The sequence below is a fragment of the Diospyros lotus genome, unplaced genomic scaffold (genome assembly GCF_014633365.1).
Source record: "Diospyros lotus cultivar Yz01 unplaced genomic scaffold, ASM1463336v1 superscaf1, whole genome shotgun sequence".
Taxonomy (NCBI): Eukaryota; Viridiplantae; Streptophyta; class Magnoliopsida; order Ericales; family Ebenaceae; genus Diospyros; species Diospyros lotus.
This window is the reverse complement of record NW_026267104.1, coordinates 487,583-505,768: the sequence shown is the minus strand read 5'-3', so window position 1 is coordinate 505,768 and position 18,186 is coordinate 487,583. Positions and strand designations below refer to the sequence as shown.

Sequence of the window (18,186 nt, the reverse complement as noted above, 5' to 3'; positions counted from 1 at the left end):
TGCTACACCCATTCAAAAGGTCAAACACATCATTCAGCCCACAAGCAATCAGACAATGACTAGAGAGGGAAACTGGTACCATTCTTGTTGTATCAAGGCAACAACACATATAATAAGTCATCTATATCAGGTGTATTATGGTAATTCTAGGATTAGAATGAATGGTGCTGTACGAGCAAATATATTACTTTACCAACCCAAAGATAAAAAGTGAGCAATTCTCTATGCAATACAGCAAAAATTTCGGGCCTGTTTGGTTTGTTGGAATGGAAGTAGAGGGAATGGGAATGTCATTCCATTCCATCATCATATTTGTATGGTCAATAAGGAATGACCATTCCATTCTATTGTCATGTTTGGCACACTAGAATCTAGAAGGAATGGAATATTAAAAAAAAAAGCTCTATGAAAAAAATGCCCCCATACTAAAAAATTTTGTTTTATTTTATTTTTGGGGTGTTAGAAAATTTTTTGAGTGCTAATAAAATATTATTTTTATTGTTTGGGTATTAATGAAATATTATTTTAATTTCTTTGGTGATAATAAAATATTTTTGTGATATAAAATATTTTTTATCTTTGGGTGCTAAAAAGTGTTTTTTATTTTATTACTAACAAAATATTATTTGTAATTTTGGGTGTTAATAAAATATTATTTTTATTTTTTGGTACTAATCAAACATTATTTTAATTTTTTTGGGTGTTAATGAAATATTATTTTTGAGTGTTAATAAAATTTTATTTTTATTTTTTTGTCTAAGGATATTTATAATTTTCAAAAAAAAAAAATGAAGGGAAATAAAGTAATTGCAACAATCTTTGATGGAATTCCATCTAAACTTGGAGGGAATGCCTATTCACTCATATGATGGAATGGGCATTCCCTTTCCAAAGAGGCAAACGAATACACTTTTCCTCATTCCCATTATCTCCCTCCCCCCATTCTTGGGGACGAAACATCACCTTCGAGTTTTCCCAAGCATGGTTGCTTGGCATGGACATTTCACTGCAATACTACTGTTCGTGTATTATTTCCTACAAGTGAACGAAATCGTAACAATTAATATAATGATGAATAAAGTATCGTTTCCACGACGATTAGCTTTTGATCCTTACTTTAACGACTATTAACTTTAAAAAGCCACACACAATAACACAATTACTCACTGTAGGTATTATATTAATTAAAACTGAATGACTAACTAAAAATGCAAAACACCTCCTTGAATTTTTAAATGCAAAAATCTAATGCACTAGGTTTGAAGTGTGGGGAATGCAAGAAGTGCAAGTTCAAGCAAGGTGGAAGAAGAAAAATAGTTGGGAAAGAGTGATTGGAGAAGGGATGCAAGAGGCAGAGAGGGGGAAAGAGAAGGAGAGTTTTAAAAATAGGGGAGGGAGAAAGGGGCGGTCTTTTACCGCAGTCGGACCGCGACATGCATGCCGCAGTCTGCCCATGAGCGACAGAGGAGGCAGTGGCTTGCACTACTGCCGCGGCATGCTTACCGCGACTTGGGCGCGAGCGGCAGAGAGGCTGTGGCCTCACGGTCAGGCCGCGGCTCAACCGCGAGCCACTTGCTCTGCTCCTTTTTTTTTTTTTATTTGTTTTAAATTTTTTTATTCTGTTTCTTCTCTTTTTTTTTAAATTGCTTTAAAAAAATTCCAAATAATACCTAAAAAAAAAATGACCTAAACATTATTGCGGATGCACAAAAACAAATTCACAAGATCGACAATCTAACCTAAAACAAAATGCACATGACATAATTATGAGAAAACATAAATAAAATGCAACTTGATAGGAAATGGAAAGGTGAAGAGATTGGGTTGCCTCCCAATAAGCGTTTGTTTAACGTCGTTAGCTTGACTTTGTCGTTGTGCTTATTCCGAATTTCCCAACTTGGTGACTGTTTTCTCCATTGATAAGTTACCCTCCATATATGGTTTAAGTCTCTACCCATTCACCTTGAACGTTCCTTTAGTGTCATGAGTAACTTCAACGGCTCCATGCGGATGCACATTGATAACAGTGAACGGCCCCGACCATCTGGAATGTAATTTACTCGGAAAAAGCTTGAGGCGTGAATTAAACAGTAAAACCTTTTGCCCCACTTCAAACTGCTTTCTCCGTATATGTCGATCGTGCCATTTTTTGGTTTTTACCTTGTAAAACTTGGCATTCTCGTATGCTTCCAGCCTGAATTCATCCATTTCATTTAACTATAGCAGCCTTTTCTCCCCAGCCTCGTTAAGATCAAAATTCAACTTTTTGATCGCCCAATAGGCCCGATGCTCCAACTCAACAGGTAAATGGCAAGCTTTTCCAAACACAAGTCGGTACGGTGACATACTAATTGGAGTCTTGAAAGCTGTGCGATAAGCCCATAATGCATCATCAAGCTTCTTGGACCAATCTTCTAGGATCTTCTTCAATTCCCGGTTGGAGACTTCCACCTGGCCACTTGTTTGGGGGTGATATGGAGTGACCACCTTGTGCTTCACTCCATATTTTGCCAAAAAAGAGTTAAAATGTCTGTTGCAAAAATGTTTTCCCCATCACTGATAATGACCCTAGGAGTGCTAAAGTGAGTAAAGATATTTTTCCTCAAAAAATGCACCACTGCTCGACCATCATTAGTTGGGAATGCCACTGCTTCAACCCACTTGGAGACATAATCCATTGCTACTAAGACGTAAAAGTGGGAAAACGAAGGTGGGAACGGTCTCATGAAATCAATGACCCAAACATCGAACAACTCAACTTCTAGAATGCCATGTAGAGGCATCTCTTGTTTCTTGGATATGTTCCCCGTCAGTTGGCATCGGTCACACTTTTTCACCAAGGTATGAGCATCTTTGAATAGAGTTAGCCAATAAAATCCAGATTGTAGTACCTTAGCTGCAGTTTTTGTTGCTCTGAAATGTCTACCATATGGTGAGGCATGGCATTGCTCTAAGATCATCTCCTTCTTCTTCCTCGACTTGTCGTCATCTCTCTCTCCAAAAACTCTCAAATCTTCCAAGTATCATTCTTTATATAGTGCTTTTTAGGTTATCAAAGTCGTGCACCTTCAAGGAGTCCATCCCCACTTGATTTGGAATAAAACGGGCTTAAAACGGCCTTTTCGCTAAGCTTTGAGCCTTACTATGGCCTTACCACAAAATGCTTTCCGCAATAAAGCCGTGAGCCACAGAAAGGAATTCTTACCACGACCCTACCACGCAATGCTTTGCGTGACAACACCGTGAGCCGCTTCTCCTTGCTTTCCAACACTTCACCACTGACGTCCTCCTTCCGATGCTTTGCGACCTCATCAACCTTGACTCCAAGTGGACCTTTAACCTTGCCTTTAATGCCCAGTTTAGCTCCAAAAATGCGACATCATCATCACTTTTTGGTCCAAATGCCTTCAACACATGTTTCACACCTACATGACTAAATATTGAACAAATTAACATAGAAACTGTGCTCATTAATAGAATAAATGCTAAGTTCATTGGCCTAATCTAAGTGTATAAAAACACTTATCAAACACCCCCAAACTTAGACTCTTGATCGTCCCGAGCAAGACCATCGACTCAAATATATCACCCTTCAAGTAGATAATAGTTAGCACCTTAAAATCACTCACAAGTTGGATAGTCTTCCAGTTAGCCTTAGATTTTGGTATCATTCATAATTCACACAGAGTTTTCTAGTAATGCTACACAAATGTTTTGGATTTATTCCATGTTTTGATGTGTGTGTGTGTGTGTGCAAATCCTGTCAGGTACAATTTCATGCATAAAGTTGCTAGCATCCCGACCCTTCGATGGTCCTATACACTTTCCCACTTGTGGTATGCACTCCACCCCCAAACTTGGTCTTTTCATTCAATCCCTAGGTGCTCTAAGGATGCTCTCAATCACTCTTTTCTTTCTTGCTTCGGTTTGGTTGGGTTTAGCCAATAATAGCACTATCTCGATCTGTAAAGATTCTCCCTTATTTTGAATGCTTCAGCATGCTAATATCCACTAGACAGTCAAACCCACCAATTTTCTCAATCCCTAAGAGTTACAAACATCGACACCACTATTTAGATTTTTTTTTTTTTTTGAAAAAACCTCACTCTATTAAGCTTTCTGAATGACCCTTGTAACGAGCTTTCAACCGATGACTCCCAAACCAGATGACCACGGGGTATCAGGTTTTAAGATACCAAGTCATTCAAGCTACGAAGAAAGGTATAAGATATATGCAGACTCAAATTTAATTTGGTGCACGACATAGTGACACAGGGATTAGATCACTAGCTTATGGCCATTGCGTAGCTTCCCTTAGTATGTCTAAAACATTCAACACAAATTTTTAACATGCATGGAATCAACACATTCCTCAACATTTGCCATCATGGCTCAACCTTTCCCAAACTTTTCTTTTCATTATGTTAGATGATTAAGTTGCTCACAACGTTGGTTTAAGGGCGAAAGTCTAAATGCAAACCTAGTAGTGTATTCAACCTATGCTTGAACCTTCTGACACTTATGCTCAAATTAGTCTAACATGGATAATGAATCACAAAATGAAATGAGTCGCATCACTGTCTTTACTTTTTGCATCAAAATGGTACCGAATAAGCTTCATCATTGATAGCACGTCTACCCAACAAAACAAGACAATCATATGACATATGTGGGCTGCCCATAGTGAACCTCCCCCAAACTTAAATTTTTCATTGTCCGAATAGAACAGAGAGAAAGAAAAGGAAGGAGTGCATCCGGTCCATAGTGTCACAGTTGTGTTGACGGAAGGTACAGTGCTTACATGTTGTCGGAAGAAGGTGGTGGCCCTAGTGTTTGCATAAGTTGGGCGAACATGGCTAGCATGGTTTCTTGATTAGCTCGTAGCACATCCATGCCCTCGCGCAGGTGTTGGAACTAGCCGGCATGTTCCTCGCGATCCAGCTGCATCTGATGCTGAATAGCCTCCAAAGTAGGGTTAAAGTTGACCCCTCCTAGTTTCTGTCTGGGCAGTGGGCAAGCGGCAAGCTGCTCCTCAAGTTCTATCATCTCCTCGACTTCATCATCCTTATCTGCACCCACTAAACGTGCTGCAAAATGATACTGTGCAATTTGCGTTTGAGACTGACTGATGGTATAGAGAGGCTAATAGTGATGGGCTTCGTGTTGTCAACGTCGGTGGAGGACAAGGGGACTCAATTTTTTTTGCACAATGCAGAGATAAGAAAAGGAAAGAATATCCGCCGTTTGTTTCCTGTGATATGAGCTAATGTCAGAATTTGAGTGAAGATCCGTTCACCAAAGTTTAAGTCATGCCCCATGACAAATGAGTAGAGGAGCTGCATTCGCGGATGGTGGATCTTCGTCATATGGGATGAAGGTGTAACATTGTAGGTGAGAATGTAATGGAGCACTTTGCATTTGAGATTAAGCTCATTGTGCAGCACTTTGTTGCTAGGCGGCCAACGAGGCGGAATATCTTCAATAAAGCAGCAGCGGGCAACTTGATTCTAGTCCGTAATGTCAGGCATGTTCGTTCCTTCCCCCACGTGATAATATTGTTGTATTTCGGCCAAGCTGAAAGGTACCCAAACCCCCCTAACATAGGTATGGAAGGCATGGACATCATCTACAGTGCCATCATCCCCGAGAATGTTCGGGTTGAAATTAACCAAGAATTTGCGCACGACAGAGGGATAGACCTTATGAGGTGTGGAACAGAACTTCGTCTAATTTTTGGCATGTATAAGCTCAGTAACACCAGTGGGTGCAATGTTCACTCGGTTGACCTCCCTCTCTTTGTGCATAGTCCATGTGGCAATTACTTGGGTCCGTTCCTCTGCATAGTCGGTATGATAGAGTTGATATTGCGATGGGGCGACACGCGCCCACTTTTAAACATTGGAACTCTCAGCAATAGCTTTCCCTTTTCCAGCAGTGTAGAGGTTGCGAGTTTTAGATAGCATCGTGAAGTGGGGCTAAGTACCCAACACAAACATGGTAACGAGATATTAGCTATGATAAGAAACCCACAATGCAAAATAGTCAAAATTCAGTCCACAAAGTCCCTCTAAATATGTAATATGTGGACACATGTTGGTTGGGGCATTTCATCAAACAACTCATAGGCAGAATCGAAATCACAAGGTAAAATAGGACATGCAAGGTGTGAGAAACCCAAAAACAAAAACACCACAAAAAGCCACCAATAATCCCTCAAAATCAAGCCCCAACTCCATTCTATACCACCACCATGCAACACCAAGAATAACCATGCACAAGTTGCAAAATCAAAGACAAATAAAGCACATACCGTAGATGCCCCAATGTAAAGGAAGAGATGCACTAGTTGGATGAATAAAGACCACTAATAACATGGGCGGACCGCGGCATGGGCAGCCTTTTAAGGCTGCCCCTTTCTCCCTCCCCCATTTTTAAAACTCTCCCTCTCTTTGCCTCTCTGCTTCTCGCATCCCTCCTCCAATCACTCTCTCCCAACTATTTTTCTTCTTCCACCTTGCTTGAACTTGCACTCCTTGCATTCCCCACACTTCCCACCAGTGCATCTCCTCCTTTACATTGGGCTATCCACGGTATGTACTTTATTTGTCTTTGATTTTGCAACTTGTGCATGGTTATTCTTGGTGTTACATGGTGGTGGTATAAAATGGAGTTAGGGCTTGATTTTGAGGGATTATTGGTGGCTTTTAGTGGTGTTTGTTTTTGGGTTTCTCACACCTTGCATATCCTATTTTACCTTGTGATTTCGATTCTGCCTATGAGGTGTTTGATGAAATGCCCCAACCAACATTTGTCCACATATTACATGTTTGGAGGGACTTTGTGGACCTAATTTTGACTCTCTTGCATTATGGGTTTCCTATCATAGCTAATATCTCATTCCCATATTTGTGCTAGGTACTTACTCCTACTTCACGATGCCACCTAAAATTCGCAACCTCTACACTATCGGCAAAGGGAAAGCTATTGCGGAGAGTTCCAATGTTTAAAAGCGGGCGCGTGTCACCCCACCGCAATATCAGCTCTATCATATCGCCTATGCGTAATTAACGGGACCGAGTAATTACCACATGGACTATGCATAAAGAGAGGGAGATCGACCTAGTGAACATTGCACCCACCGGTGTTACTGAGCTTATACATGCCAAAAACTTGACGAAGTTTTGTTCCACACCTTATAAGGTCTATCCCGCCGTCGTGCACGAATTCTTGGCCAATTTCAACCCAAACATTCTCGGGGATGATGACACTGCAGATGATGCCCATGCCTTCCACACCTATGTTAGGGGGGTTTGGATACCTTTCATCCCGGTCGAAATACAACAATATTATCACGTGGGGGAAGGAACGGACATGCCTGACATTGCGGACTGGAACCAAGTTGCTCGCTGCTGCTTTACTGAAGATATTTCGCCCCACTGGTCGCTTAGCAACAAAGTGCTGCACAATGAGCTTAATCTCAAGTGCAAAGTGCTCCACTATATTCTCACCTACAACGTTGCACCTTCATCCCATATGACAGAGATCCATCATCTGCAAATGCAGCTCCTCTACTCATTTTCCATAGGACATGACTTGAACTTTGGTAAACGGATCTTCACTCAAATTCTAACCTTGGCTCATACCACAGACAACAAACAGCGGATATTCTTTCCATCTCTTATCTCAACATTGTGCAAAAAGGCTCAAGTCCCCTTATCCTCCACCAACGTTGACAAGACGAAGCCCATCACTATCAGCCTCTATACCATCCGCCAGTCTCAAACGCAAATTGCACAGCATTGGTATGCAGCACGTTCAACTGGTGCAGCTGAGGACGATGAGGCCGAGGAGATGATAGAACCTGAGGAGACGCCTGTCGCTCGCCCACCACCTAGACGGAAACCAAGAGGGGTCAACTTTGGCCCTACTTTGAAGGCTATTCAACATCAGATGCAGTTGGATCTCGAGGAGCATGCTCGCCAGTTCCGACACTTGCGCGAGGGCATGGTTGTGCTGCGAGCTAATCAAGAGACCATACTAGCCATGTTCGCCCAACTTATGCAAACACTAGGGCCACCACCTCCTCCCGACAGCATGTAGGCACTGCACCTCCTATCAGCACAACCGTGACACTGTGGACCGGGTACACTCCTTCCTTTTCTCTCTTTGTTCCATTGAGACAATGAAACATTTAAGTTTGGGGGGAGGTTCACTATGGGCAGCTTACATATGTCATATGATCTGGTTGTATGGTATTAAAAATTGTCTTGTTTTGTTGGGTAGACATGCCATCAATAATGAAGCTTATTTGGTACCATTTTGATGCAAAGAGTAAAGATAGTGATACTACTCATTTCGTTTTGTGATTCTTTATCCATGTTAGACTAATTTGTGCACAAGTGTTAGAAGGTTCAATGCATAGGTTGAATACACTACTAGGTTCCCATTTAGACTTTCGCCCTTAAACCAATGTTGTGAGCAACTTAATCATCTAACATAATGAAAAGAAAAGTTTGGGGAAGGTTGAGCCATGATGGCAAATGTTGAGGAATGTGTTGATTCCGTGCATATAAAAAAAAAAAAAAATAATAATTGTGGAATGTGTTAAGACATACTAAGGGAAGCTAGGCAATGACCACAGGCTAGTGATCTAATCCCTGTATCACTATGTCGTGCACCAAATTAAATTTGAGCCTGCATATATCTTATCCCTTTCTTCGTAGCCTGAATAACTTGAGTGATTATGCCCGTATGGGTATCTTAAAACCTGATGCCCCGTGGTCATCTAGCTTGGGAGTCATCGGTTGAAAGCTTGTTACAAGGGTCATTCAGAAAGCTTAATGGAGTGAAGGCTCGCACATAAGATATCTAAAAAAAAAAAAAAAAACGAGATGGAGCATAAAATGCACTTGTTCAGCCAAAAAAATTTCGCAAGGCCAAAAAAAAAATAATTCTCAATAATGAGTAGCATCACTATCAATGTAAAGGAAGATAGTGATGCTACTCATTTCATTTTGTGATTTATTACGGAGTTCATGATGTTGAAGAGAAGAAAGAATAGAAAAATACAACCAAAACTAATGTTCTTCAAGAAAATCTCCTTCTTCTTTGCCGTCTTCTCTCTCTCCTGCCGTCTTCTCTCTCTCCAAAAACTCTCAAATCTTCCAAGAATCCTTCTTTATATAGTGCTTTTTAGGTTATCAAAGTCATGCACCTTCAAGGAATCCATCCCCACTTGATTTGGAATAAAACATGCTTAAAACGGCCTTTTCGCGAAGATTTGAGCCTTACTGCGGCCTTACCACAGAATGTTTTCCGCAATAAGGACGTGAGCCACAGAATACTTTTTCAACCACGGCCTTACCACAGAATGTTTTCCACGATGAGGCCGTGAGCCACAGAAAGGAATTCTTACCACGACCCTTCCACGCAATGCTTTGTGTGATAGCACCGTGAGCCGCTTCTCCTTGCTTTCCAACACTTCACCACTAAGATCCTCCTTCCAATGCTTTGCGACCTCATCAACCTCGACTCCGAATGGACCTTTGACCTTGCCTTTAATGCCCAGTTTAGTTCCAAATATGCGACTACATCATCACTTTTTGGTCCAAATGCCTTCAACACATGTTTCACACCCTACATGACTATATATTGAACAAATTAACATAGAAACCGTGCTCATTAATAGAATGAATGCTAAGTTCATTGGCCTAATCTAAGTGTATAAAAACACTTATCAACTACCAACATGGCATCCTGGGCCAGTTTAAGTAGGAAAGAAGAGAGACATCACTGTCCAAACATATTACATGTCCAATTAGAAAGGATCCTAATTAGACCTATTGTAAGAAACTCCAAAGCTTAATCACACCCAAAACCCTTAAGCATTACCAATATTCACTTGGCACAAACTAAAAGATCTTACACTCTCATCCATTGATTTTTACATTATACCAATCATACCTCCAATTACCAAGTTGTAAGGAAAAGTAATGGAAAGTAGTCATGTCCAAAACTAAACTTCCAACCCCACCCCCACCCCCAAAAAAAAAATCTATAATCTTTTGCATATATATCTCAATAATTGCACCTTCAATCAGCTACATGTAAAATAATACACCTAAAACAAGTCATACACATAATAGTGTTATGGGGGGAGACTTTCATAGTGGTAAAAATGGTCAGTAGCAACTGATGATGGGTAGGTGTGGAATCAGAGATGATGGTGTTAAGCAAGAGTGGGCTTGAGCCGTTGGAAAGCATGAGTGAGGTGGGATGTTGGTTGTGGGTGAATGTGGGTGGGTATGCATGCAGAATAGAGAGGTGAACAATGACAATCAGGGCTGGTGGAGGTGCTCGTGTCCTTCAAGCAGTGCTTTATTCACAATAGTGGTGTGAGTTGGGGCATAATAAGGAAGAGGGTGGTATGTCGGTGGGTATCAACTGTATCTTGCGGTAATATGCTACAGCAGGTGGGTTTGAGCTTGAGGAAAAGAGTAGCAAGAGCAGCTAGAAGTGTTAAGGGAAGGGATGGTGCCAAGATCTTGAAGGTATAAGGTAAGGGTAAGGGTGGGATGTGGAAGTAGCTAAGGGTGGGTTAGAAAGTTTGGATAAGCCTCAAAATTAAGGATAAAATAAAGGACGTAACAGTCATTAAACCTGTTCATCTTACAACCTTAATGATAGGACATAGGAGGCAGAACAGGTATTTTAACTAAATAAAGGGGGTATAAATTAGTCATAGTTAAGAGGCCTAGGTATTACTAACCAAACTTCAGGGGTATAAACTAGCCATAGTTAAGAGGTCTAGGTATTACTAACCAAACTTCAATCCTGGCTGGATCTTACCTTATGCTAGATATGCCTCGAATCTGTTGGAATCAACCTTATCTTAGACAGAGAAGAAAAGTTTACCCAGTTCAAAGACAGCAGATCAATAGTCAGCCATGCTCTCTCTCTCTCTCTCTCTCCAATCAAATTGTTTCATCCTACATCTACTCCATTTTCAGTCCTCTATTGCCTCAAACGTTTAATCATAAAATTAGCTAGCAAAACAAAATTAGCAGACAGAAAATTATATGTGCTTTTCTACCTTAAACCAATTCATATGTTATGAGTATCTTGAGTTTTCCATGTTTAAACTAATAAGGTTAACTATGAGTATCTTAAATTGTTCTTACACTGACAAAATGCACAATTACAACATGTGTATAACTAGCAAAGGGCATTTTACCGGTGCATCCAGAATTGTAAATCTTGTTGTTTCTGTTTCAAAATGTGCTCTTCCAACTTCAACTGTTTTGCCCTGAAGTATGCATTGGACATTAGGACATAAATAAACAAGTGTGCATAAGTTCTTAATCTCCAAATAATGCTGAAAGTAAGACTTGAGCTGCTGATTAAGGAAGCAAATAATATGATGGAAATGACAGGAAAATTTTCCAACTTCAATAACATGAGAACAAAAGAAAAAAGACAAATACCTTAGTCCTCTCTTCTTCATTAGTGTCCATAATATATGCCATATACCTAGCACATAATCAGGAAGTTAATTAAAGATAACACTCAATGCCATCATTAGTAGATTTTAGGAACTCTAAAGAACATGGTTCAAAAAATGATAACCATCTACCTAAACATACACCAGGGAATGAAGTAATGAACATAAGTATACACAAAGCAATAATGACCAAATATAGAATTGCTGGAAGTAATATCCAAACGATTAAAGTCAGTTCCATCACATAAACAAAAGATTTAACCCACTAAAATTGGAAAACAAATTAAAGGCTAACCAGCTTTCTCGACTTTTATCCTTGGCTTCTTTTTCATATTTTTGGATTGTTCGCTCATCAACTTGCCCACTGAGGTAAAGTATCTGCCCTCCAGTTGTGGATTTTCCAGCATCTGCAACCCAAATGAATTACACAAGGGTGGAAAGTGATTTAGATGTTGAAGCATAAGGAACAACCAAGAGGCATTCAGCTAATTTACTGAAAATCGCAGAGTGCAATTACTCTCAGAGTTCTGAAAATTGTGTCCTCACACTCTTCCAAAACACAACCCATCTAGAGCAGAGTATCTTCCTTTGTACCAAGTATCTCATAAATGAACAAAATGCAGAAAGCCATGTAATACAAAGAGCACTTGTCTATTTATTATTATTATTTTTTTTTTTTTTTTTTTGGTTGGGTTGGCGTGCCCCCCCCAGGGAAAATGTACAATCATCAAAGAACTTGAGATGTTCACAAGTTACTAAGTGATATCTGCCACTCACTTAACATCAATTATCAAAATTCCAAAAAAATAAAAAAATAGTGAGAGGCAATTGAAAGCTACTGCTAAAGGACTCCCCTCCCCTCATCTATAAAGAAGATGCAATGGGATGAATAAATAGCAAATCCCAGAGGCCTCATTTCAACTGAAACCCACCTGGGGATAGCAGAATACACCAGAATACAACAAAATGTATGAAGAATAATAAGTTGCTCAACCACAAACTACAGAATTCTTTAAATTTTTCTAAGCTTTCTTGGGAAAAAATGTTAAAAGACAATATTATTGACACCTTAATATGCTAGGATCTCACCAAAACCCACTGTTCCTTATGCTTCTAGTAGACTGAGTATTTGACAGTACTTTAAACAACTACTAGACAGTGTTATGAAAGGTGTACCTAGGTTCAAAGAACACCTTTGGCGCCTGGAATGCTCCCAGGAGGGCGAAGATCAGCCAGGCGCACCTAGGCCCACCAAGCCCTCAGGCGCAGCCTTAGGCTTAGGTGTGCCTGGCTTTTTTTAACTGTTTTTAGGGTTTATATTTACTGTTTATTACCTTGTTTAAGTTTTTATTGTTTAAGGTTTATATTTATTACTATAACTTTTTAAAAAATTAACTATAATATAATCCTAATGTGAAAAGGAAACTTTTGAGATTCCAATTCCAATTATTACTAAATACTCAATAAACCATAAATCAAAAGAAAAAAAAAAGGGCAGACAGAAAAAAAAAAGAAATGAAACTGAATAGACTTTCAAACCAAGCAACACATGAACTAAAGAGCCTATCCCTTCTTCAAAGAGCACAATCTGCTCCTTCAAACTTACATCATCTCCCATCTCCAAACGGCACTCTCTTGAGGCAAACGGCAAATGGTAAAAAGGGCAAACGTCCCAATATTTCCAGGTATGTTTGTTGTCTCCTCTTTTTATTTATTTTCTAGTCCTGTTTTTCTGTTTTTTCTTTTCCATGCTTTAGTGGTATTGTTGTGAATATTCAATTTACAAAAACTGTTTTTTTTCTTTATGTTGATTAAAGAAGAATTTATGCAGAATTTTTAGTAACTCCTCTATGTTGATCATGCAGAATTTATATGCATAATCTTCAGTCTTTTGTTATGCAGAATTTTCATTTTTTTATGCAAAATTTTGAGCCTTTTTTATGCAGAATTTTTAGTAACTCTTCATTTTTATGCAGAATTTTTAGTCTTTTTTAAGCAGAATTTTTAGTTTTATAACCCTTTTATGAATTATGATGATTATCGATTTAATTTTATACCTATGATGATTATGGCAGAATTTTTTCTCTATAAACTACAAATCTTCATGGAAAACTTTTGCAAACAGGTACATAACTTGTTTTAATATTTTTTTAGTTAGTATATGTTGAAATTTTTAATTTTCTTGATAACATGCTTGTGAATATGTTATTAGGAGTTAGGACTTATTTTATACCTTATTCTTCAACTAGGACATATTTTTCCCCTTTTTTTTAGTCCCAGTATCCACCAGGCACACCACGCCTTAAACCTTGCGCCTCAAGCTCCGACACCTTTTGCACTGTAGTGCACCTTGGGCCTTTAATAACACTGCTACTAGATTGGCTTTTCTAAATCTCAAAATGTTTGAATAATTTGATATTAGGTTTTTAAGGTTATACACTTCAATATGTTTCACTTTATATTCTAGAACATTTGTAATGTATTTTCAAACTTATTTTGTTGCTCCTGCAACATCCATGTAGCATATCTGACATGTTACCTTTTGTAATAATAATAATAATAATAAGAGAGAGAGAGAGAGAGAGAGAGAGAGAGAGTCTGGTTAAAAGCACTGCCATATAAGTTTTTACACGTGCGCCGATATCTTTCAGGGTTTTCCAAGAGTAAGGGCATCCAATGTTAAATGTTGTGAGCATCAGATGATAAATACATGGTAAATATGAACGTTTATTTAATAAGTTCTAATAATACAAAGCAAAAGGATCTGGCTTCTAGGAGTGTAAGAGGAATTTTCTCAAGGGGTTACCCTTTTGTGTGGGCATAAGAATAATAACAATAATAACAACAATAACAAATTCTTTCTTATGTAATTTAAAAGAGTAAATCTGAAAATTTTGCAAATCCAAGATAGAGCTGAATATGTCAAATATGGCAGAATCAGAAAGAATTTTTAGCTTCATTTATAGGATAATTAGTATGAACAGCTGGATCACTTTCAATAAACAGTTTTAAAAGATTGATAGTCATCAGAATCTAATGGAATGTAAGAGTTTTGAGTAACTAAAGCAGTAAATTAGAAGTTGCAAAATATATGAAGAGAGGTCAACCCACAAATAGCATAAGACAAAATAAGAAATGAGATTATATGTAATAAAGTTAAGAGTGGTGCCTATTAAAAATAAAGTGTGGGGTACACAGATAAGAGGGTTTGGACATGTGAGAAGAAGACCGATAAACACATCTATGAAGCGAGTATATGAAATGAGAAAGTTCATTGCAAAGGAGGGAGAGAAAGACCAAAGAAAATGCAAGATACCCTTAAACATTGCGTAAGATATAATGGCCGTAGATATGTCGTAGATGAAGATGCCTAGAGGTCCAGAGTTCATGTGACCAACCCTACCTAGTAGGATTAAGGCTTGTGATTGTTATTGTTGTTGTTAATGAATCCACAAATAAACGGAGATCTAGTGCCCTTTACTGAAAACTCATACAGCCTTTTGGCATACTCCTTCAATCAAGCACTCAGACATACATATAACAAGCTAACAGAAATGGGTGTATCTTTTAAATTTCCACCTTAACCATGGGTAGAAATACAAAGCAAGCATTTTCATATATATTGGTTAAGCATTGGCTACAACCATGAACATGTGCATGCATGAAAACATGTAATCACAGAAAGGGAGGGAGATTAAAACATGAGCAAGGTAACCCAAGGCGAAAGACATTGTTTAACACAAGGATTTCAAATTTAAGATACCTCAACCATGTGGGAACAGTGAGAACAAAGGAAAAAAAAAAAAAAGAATTAAGTAGTGTAAAAAGGGACGACATCTGGAGAAAAGAAGAAACAGGCATCAGCATCACATGCAGAAACATAATAACTAGCATGTCTAAACTATGACAGAAAAAATAGTCACAGTTAGACACATTAAAGAATATCAACCTACCAACATGGCCAATAAATACGACATTCAAGTGTCGTTTCTTATTATCTTCAACCTCATCTTCAATATCTTGAGAAGCAGAGATATCCTTATCTTTCACTGGAAAACCCAAAAAATATAAAAATATATATATGAGAAACTAGTTCAAATAAATATAACCTACAAAAGCACCACTCCTCTCAATTTCACACCTGTTATAAAACAAACCAAGACAGAAAAAAAAAAAGACATTTTTTTGCTACCTACAGAGAGAGAGAGAGATTTAATTCAATAATGCCTCTCTGTGATTATAATGCTGTGAAAGAAATAAAGTTAGAAGTCAACGGGGAAACCTCCAAATACACCCCCAAAAAAGTAAATAAGCCAACATAGAATTACCTTCAATTGTGTTTTTTAGCTCCACTGTCATTGGGTGAGAAATTGTGTTCATGTCATCCCTCGAATCTGAAAACAACCACAAATAAACCAAATTTTCATCAGTTTCAATAAAACAATTGAAGTAATATATTTGAATGAGTCAACATCCATAGAATACAACCCGTTATCCTGGAACTAGAAATCATAAGCTCTCAGTCTGCTATACATGCAATAGGGAATGCATAATTTCAATTACTATTAGCCACATCTAAACAAGATGCTCTTCCAACATCCTAAGAAAAAAAAAATAGTTGATAAATCCCACCCTGACCATTGGTGAATCTGCAAGACACACTTCTACAAGATTTCTCAGGCTCTGCATCCTAAACACCCCCCCGCCCAAAAGGGCATGTGAAGATTGAAGCATGGCAATAAAACCTACTTCAAGATTGAGGAAAGGGATCAATTTTAATTAAAAATCTAGTTTGATCTCAAAATCCTGAATGGATCATGCATCTTCACCAGTCAGTGTCCTTGTAAGACAAACCTCTACTGATGGGTTTCATTTAGGAATAGCTTTTCTAAATTTCAAGGTTGCAGAGTATGTACCAATAAGAACTCACTATGAAGCTAACCAAGTTGTCTGATAAAATTAACCATCCTCATGAGGACAACCACAAAATAAAACCAGCTGCAAAGCCCTGCGACCACAAAAATAGAAAGACTGAAATTTAATTTTACACCACACTTTTCCTCCAAAAAATTTCATTTACCTGTCTACTTTGCTGAATGTAACACAAAAATATAAGAACAAAAGGAAAATCCTGTGAAGCTCAAATTCAACCTGTAGTGTATTTAAACAATAATACACCATACCTACAAATACAAAACAGCATAGGGATCTGCAATCATGTTAACAACACAGCAAATAAAAAAGAGCACTCAGCATAAGAAATAAGGTGGTGAGAACACACAACACCAAGAAGGCAAACAGAAAAGAGACATCTCTACTTAAAAAGGGAAAATAATTTAAAATCCAACAGAAAAGAAAGAATTTTAGTTGTTCTGGCTACCTTCGTCCATCATATCAGGTTTTTCAACTTCCTGAGGCTTCACATCTTCCGCATTAGCCATCACATTATTATCTTCTGCCAGTATTAAATCAAGCATCCAAAATTCAAAAAATAAAAATAAAAATCCATTAATAGTCTTGCTGTTACTAATTTATCAGCGATGGTAGCAAACATCTATAAAATCAAAAAGAGAAAAACAAGTACAAGTAAAATACTAATTAAAATAGTAGTAAAAAAAAAAGTGAGAACAGTGATGTTAATTTTACCAGGTGAATCAAGCTGCAGTGCACGGATATCCTCCTCGATATCTAGCATCAAAGAAAGAATCTAAGAGCAAGACTTATCCAATAATTCCAAGATCGCACCCCAGTCCCGACACTGGTTATGCGCAGAAGCAACAGTATGTTCGTTCATTTCCAAACGGAAACTACGAAATTTTGGATTTCTACACAAAACCGATCAGAACTCAAACAAAACAACGCGAGAAACAGTAGATCACGACATGAGCTTATGTGATGATCACACAGAAGTACGACGAATCTCGAAACTGAAAATCAGAAAAGGCAAGTCGTGAAAAGGATGTGCGGCAGCAGAGAAGTAGATGAGGAGAGAAATGATCGTAGCTTACCCATGGATTGAAGCTCCGAAGCACCGCAAGATCACTAGGGTTTCTCCGGGGAAGCGAGAAGAGAGAAGAGAGCGAGAACGGTGCCGGAGTTGTAGCGTAATAAATAAGTGAGTTCGTCTAATCCGCATTATATACGTGACTGGCTTCCACCGGTTCAAGGTGGTGAGTTCGTTCGTGTTCGTCTAATCCGCTATATATACGTGACTGACCGACTGGCTTCTACCGGTTCAAGGTTTCCGGTCCGTAATCAGACCGGTCCGACCAAACAATTTCCTGGAAAAATAGAAAGGCAAAATGGCATTTTATTATTTTTATTTATTTTATATATATATATATATATATTTTCCATGATTGAGAATTTATTCATCAACCTAACCAAAACAAAAATATATATATTCATCCGCCAACGGCCATGCTCAAATAATTTTTAAATTAGTAGTTAATTTAAATTAACAGTTATTCAGTTAACATTTAATTGACTATCATTCAAAATTTTAACGGTCACGTCCTTATCTTACTGAAATAAAATTAATAAATAATGATCAAATAATCAATATTGAAAGTACCGTGATTTTACTTTTAAATGGGGGCAAAATTGTCAAGATTGAAGTGTTCAAGGAATCATTTACTGGCAGATATCATCACATTTTTTTGGTTAACTATGAAAGATTTGGTATA

The 18,186-nt window shown here is 38.2% G+C and overlaps 1 protein-coding gene across 11 annotated transcripts in view; it reads right to left on the bottom strand.

Annotated features, from left to right (window-relative positions):
• Nucleotides 1-17,652, bottom strand: part of LOC127792875 (uncharacterized) — a 30,808-nt gene extending 13,156 nt beyond the window's left edge. For 4 of the 11 annotated variants that reach the window (XR_008021228.1, XM_052323496.1, XM_052323497.1 and 1 more), the window contains exons 1-8: nucleotides 17,509-17,652; nucleotides 17,147-17,427; nucleotides 16,881-16,955; nucleotides 15,829-15,894; nucleotides 15,454-15,549; nucleotides 11,796-11,907; nucleotides 11,484-11,529; nucleotides 11,234-11,305 (exon numbers count right to left, since the gene is read on the bottom strand). Coding sequence is in view for 10 of the 11 variants with exons in the window: in XM_052323496.1 (XP_052179456.1) it covers nucleotides 11,234-11,305; nucleotides 11,484-11,529; nucleotides 11,796-11,907; nucleotides 15,454-15,549; nucleotides 15,829-15,894; nucleotides 16,881-16,955; nucleotides 17,147-17,195 (516 nt within the window). In the remaining variant the exon portion in view is untranslated. Of the gene's footprint in view, nucleotides 1-11,233; nucleotides 11,306-11,483; nucleotides 11,530-11,795; nucleotides 11,908-15,453; nucleotides 15,550-15,828; nucleotides 15,895-16,416; nucleotides 16,509-16,683; nucleotides 16,710-16,880; nucleotides 16,956-17,146; nucleotides 17,428-17,508 lie in introns of those variants that run through there. The other 7 variants (XM_052323503.1, XM_052323502.1, XM_052323504.1 and 4 more) reach the window with 7 other exon arrangements.
• Between the last annotated feature and the right edge of the window lie 534 nt (nucleotides 17,653-18,186).